This window comes from Callionymus lyra, chromosome 18 (assembly GCF_982586985.1).
Source record: "Callionymus lyra chromosome 18, fCalLyr1.hap1.1, whole genome shotgun sequence".
NCBI lineage: Eukaryota > Metazoa > Chordata > Actinopteri > Syngnathiformes > Callionymidae > Callionymus > Callionymus lyra.
The window spans coordinates 13,084,722-13,089,858 of record NC_141835.1 but is presented as its reverse complement, the minus strand read 5'-3'; the positions used below and the strand labels follow the sequence as shown (position 1 = coordinate 13,089,858).

General features: G+C 40.6%; 1 protein-coding gene across 1 annotated transcript; it reads right to left on the bottom strand.

The window, feature by feature from the left end:
- Positions 1-1,248: 1,248 nt before the first annotated feature.
- nkx2-1 (NK2 homeobox 1) lies at positions 1,249-4,318 on the bottom strand. The gene is made up of 2 exons (XM_087779700.1): positions 3,927-4,318; positions 1,249-2,159 (listed from the first exon to the last, which is right to left on the bottom strand). The coding sequence occupies exons 1-2, from the start codon at positions 4,291-4,293 to the stop codon at positions 1,498-1,500; spliced, it is 1,029 nt and encodes a 342-aa protein (XP_087635826.1). The 5' UTR covers positions 4,294-4,318; the 3' UTR covers positions 1,249-1,497.
- Positions 4,319-5,137: the final 819 nt, after the last annotated feature.

Sequence of the window (5,137 nt, the reverse complement as noted above, 5' to 3'; positions counted from 1 at the left end):
ACTTCCGTCGCTAGGCAACCGTATTGTGCGCCGCTCCGCTCGCTTCCAAAACCATTAATGCGCCATTCACCGATCCAAGGAGCGCTCGCGCTATTATGACCATTATTTCCCGCCAGCGGGGAACCTGACACGCAGGCATGTTTGCCATCGACGCGGCAAACACGCTTGATGGATTATTGATAAGGAGGAGTGATAAGCTCGCGGCTATTTGAGGAGAAACTGTTTGGTCACTGATAAGATGTTTTGATGTTGACCTCACCTTCTCTGACTCAGTGACCAAACACGAGAGTTGACTCTGCAGGGCAGGATGGACACAAAGACGACTGACGTCATAGTGGCAGAATAATCCTAATTTATTATAATAATAATAACTTTGACTAATGATCGACAAGATATTTGACGTCACTAAAAAATGCCCCCAATTGGGATCTAATTTTTTTTTAAATATAAATGACTAAATCACCTTTTAGCTGCGAATGCTTACATGTTATTCCAAATGTACGTTTTTATTATTTTCTTTCAAAATATGTCTTCATATTTGGATTTTAAACCTTTTTCATTCAGGCTAAGACAACATTGCTAATAAAACATTATTGCTGTCATGCTAACAGGAAATTGCTAGCATTCACACATGTTAGCTAAATAAATTCGAGAATTAAAAACAAAGATGAGGTATTTTAAATGTACTACTTTTTAATATTTGTAACAATATATTCAAAATATTAATTATATTTGAGGAGTTAAAGTAAAATCATAGAGCTACCTATTAGCATAACCTAGCATTTGTATGCTAATACAATTAGTTTAAGTTTCGAAGATAAACTTGGTTTTAAACAATCTTTTGCCATAAACTAGCTTTTACTAACTGGCTGTGTGACCCTTGCTAGCCGGGACTCTGTGGTTCGTACTCTTTTTATCACTTATTTTGTGTGTTATCTTATTTCATTTTTTTATTTCTAAAATAATATGTTGTGTTTACAACAAATGGCGACAAAAGTTTCTGATAGTAAATATTATTATAATAATATTATTAAAGGTCCGTGTGGCCGTCGATGCTGGATTCGTGACGTCATACGCAGGCGTTTTCAAAGCGATACTTCCGTCACAAAAAAAATAGTATTTTTTTTTGTTTCCATAATTTATTAATAGTCTGTTTTGTAAGTTCAAATATCTATATAAGTTACAAAGAAATGAAAACGTGTACAAATACCAGTGAAACGACATCAAACGGGCGAGAGCGTCCAAAAAAACAACAACTTTGTACAACAGAACAAGTTTAAAGTGTGTTACAGGAAACACTAGATCTACGGCTCACGTTAGGAATCTAGAAGTGGGTTCGGGGAGGCGGGACGGTCCGGTTCGTTTTGGGAAATATAATTTACATAAATAAATCCAGCAGCTTTTGGATCAAAACGTCCTTCCGTAGATTTTCTTCAGGGGTGGGGGGCAAAAAAAGTTCAGGTGCGAGGGAGGAAATCAGAGTTGTTTTTTTACGGGTCACCACGTCCTGCCGTATAAGAGACCCGAACATTGCAGGGCCGAACCGTACTCTGCCCCGGGGGAGTTGAGGTGGGAGAGTCCGGGTAACTGGCTCTGCAGGGTGGGGGGGCTTGAGGAGTGAGGCGCCTGTAGGTCCGGGGAGTGTCCGGTACTGCTCACCTGCTGGCTCGGGTGCTGCCCGAGTCCGCTGTTGGACATGATCATGACGTTGGCGCCCTGCTGGTGGTGGTTCTGGCTGGAGGAGGTGGGCGTGTGTCCCTGACACGGCTTCCCGTCCTTGACCAGAACCGGTACCGCCACCCGGCGCGGGGACTGCTGCTGCTGACACGAGCCGCTGTCCTGCTGCATCTGCTGCTGCGACACCTTGTCCTTGGCCTGACGCTTCATCTTGTAGCGGTGGTTCTGGAACCAGATCTTCACCTGGGTCGGGGTGAGGTGGATCATGCTGGCCAGGTGCTCCCGCTCCGGGGCGGACAGGTACTTCTGCTGCTTGAAGCGGCGCTCCAGCTCGTAGACCTGGGCCTGCGAGAACAGAACCCGCCGCTTCCTCCGCGGGGTGCTGGACAGAGACCCCATGCCCTTCCCCACGTCCGCCAGCGAGCTGAGGCTGCCCATGCTGCCCATGTTCATGCCCGAGGACGAGCCCATGAAGCGGGAAACTGCAGAAATTACATGAAAATTAATACATGAAAAAGCGGGATTTTAAATATATTATAAACTTCTTAAATAAATAACACATAATTTTCATTTCGATTTAACAGTTTGATTTAATACAACGATTCGCAGTTAATGAAATGAATAATAATAATAATGTTGTAATTAAGATACTATTTACACTTTTTTGTTTACAATTTTTGTCATACCTGGAAAAAAATAACACCCAGAATTATTTTTGTGCGTAAATGTAATACAGAATCGTTCCATAAAATAAATTTTGATTCGAGTCAAACGAGACTATCGTGGATTATCCTAAATGTAATATCGTAGCAGGGATGTACTGCTCCTTCAGGGGGCGCAATAGAGGACGTTTAATATCAACTACAATTGATGATTGTATCTTTTATTTTTTCTACTGAATAAAATGTTTTTCAAAATAATCCCCAAAACATTTTTTTTAGCGTCTCACTACTTTCGTTAAGTAGTATTTATACATGAAGTATTTATATCGATATTTAAGATACGACAAGTTGTTTTTCCAACTATTTTACCGCGTCCCTTATCATGTACAGTGAAGAATTTTACGTCACAACTCTGCGGCAACAATGGCAAAAAATAAGTTATTTATTCGCAGTATTATTGAAGTAAAATATTCGTAATTGTTGTATTATATTGGTAATGACTGGATAATGTTTGGACTATTTTTAAAACTATCATTCTGATCGTTGTGTTCGACAGTCGAGGACTGGCCTCTTCATGTCATCACCTTCTTAATAATGTCTTATTATTTAAGGATCATTTACGGTATGACAAGATAAAAGAAGGAATGAAATAGCTTTAAAAATTGTATTTTAAAAAACACAATGTTTATAAACAAAACCCTTTTTAAATAAATGTTTTGGAATATAAAATACTATTTATCCACTTTATTTAAGGGACTCGTTACGTTGAATCTACGTTTGTTATATTAATATTAATGTCATCTCAATGTATATTCGTTTCTTTGTATTTTATCATTTATTTATCGACTGTTGAAATTGTATTAAATACAAATCACTAGCCTTGTAAAACCGTTAAATAAACGTAAAGAGAATACGTAGTTTCTCTTTAATTAAACACTTCCTGAATAGTATTTTAACTGAATAACAAATTATTTAGTTTACGCTTTAATTTAAATATATATATATAAAATTGCATCGACATAAATAGTTTTTTTTATTATTGTTATTAATATTTGATTATTTATTTGCTTTATTTTATTTGAGTATCGATGCGATTCGTTTTATCTCGATCCTTATTATATCATGTAATTGTTTATGATTTGATCTTAGAGACCTTTTGTCAGAAACAAAACTTAATCTTCTCATGTTTTAATATAATTTTTTAAGCGCGCATTTTAAACATAATGCCGTTGGAATATTATATATAACCAACACATTTCAAACAACCCAAATATACAAGTAAAATACAGTAAAATAAAGTAATTATTGCCGTTAACGCCGAAATATTGGATAATAAAATAAAATGATTTTAGATTAATTTATTTTAATTCATATTTTTCCACTTACATTTTTTTTCCAACATAAAAAGGGGTTTTAACCCTGAATTAAAGCTGTGCTCGAGAGAATCAAAGCAGTGTGTCATTAAACGAAAGCGGTTATTATTAAATTAACCTTTTCGTCCGAGCGTATAATCTTGGATCAGGAGCGACATCCTGCGCTGTTTACGGCACTTTTTAAATAAAGTTGACTTCAAAATCCAACACTCACTGGTGGAGAACCGGGGGTCCGGGTTGGCTCCGTACCAGCCGGTGGCGGCGGCGCTGCCCCTCATGCCGTCCTGGTACGGCGGCAGGTCGCCCATGTTGCCCAGGTTCCCGTTGCAGTAGCCCCCCATGGCGCCGTGCGACAGCTGCGAGACCCCCGCCGCGGTCATGTGGTAGGCGGCGGACACTCCGCTGTTGTGGCCCATGTGGTGCTGCTGCATGGCGGCCTGAGACACCTGCGGTTGCCGGTACGACGCCAGCGGAGCGCCCAGGTTGCCGCCCTCCATACTCACTTTCTTGTAGCTCTCCTCGAGGGGACTCAGGATATCGGAGACTGAGAAGGGGGTCGTATGTTTGGGGCTCATCGACATTGTTCTGGGGGAGGAGATGCTGCGGCTCCTGGTTCTTCTCCCGCCCGATCTGTTGCAAGACCCTCAGCTCGGTGCTACTCCTTTAATTGAGTCGGTGGGTTTGTTTTAGCAGAACTGCCAGGTTTAAGGCTGACAGCTGGGGGCGGGGCCACAACACCTCTCCCTCCTCTCCTCCTTCCATCCCTCCCTCCATCCCTCCCTCCCTCCCTCCCTCCCACCAGCACATCTGGACCCGAGCCGGACCGCGCTGACCAGCACACACTTTATTAACTGTAGTGATGTTGACGAGGAGGCTCTTGATGGAAGGAGGTTCTGGATGGACTCGAGGATTGGACAAGTACTCCTCAGGAGCCACCGTAGTGACTTTTAATGGCCGCGAGCCTCTCGCTGATTGTTTGGCTTGTTTCTTATCGCGCGGGCAAAAGTGCTCTCGCCACGCACGAGGGGAGGGTCGAGTAAATAAACAAGAGCTAAGAGGCTTCAATGATTAACTCGCTTTTTTTTTTCTTTCTTCTTCTTCATATAAATCACACCTGACACGAGGAGTCTTGCGTCGTTTTCAACATGAAAGAGCTGAGCTAGAAGGCGAAAACCATCATCTAAGAAATAGCTTTAGACCTGAAAGAGTAATTAATTAATTACAGTAGTTTTACCCAGAAATCCTTTGTATCTCTGTTATTAATGTATTTTATTTTTTCTTTCATTTTTTTAAATATTGTATTTTTTCTGACGTCACATGATCACGTGACACGTAAACTAGCTAAAAATAATTAACCTAAACAGTCACCAAAACACAAACTCAATATGATTTTTTTTTCTACTGATTTAATCTGTAGGATGTGAA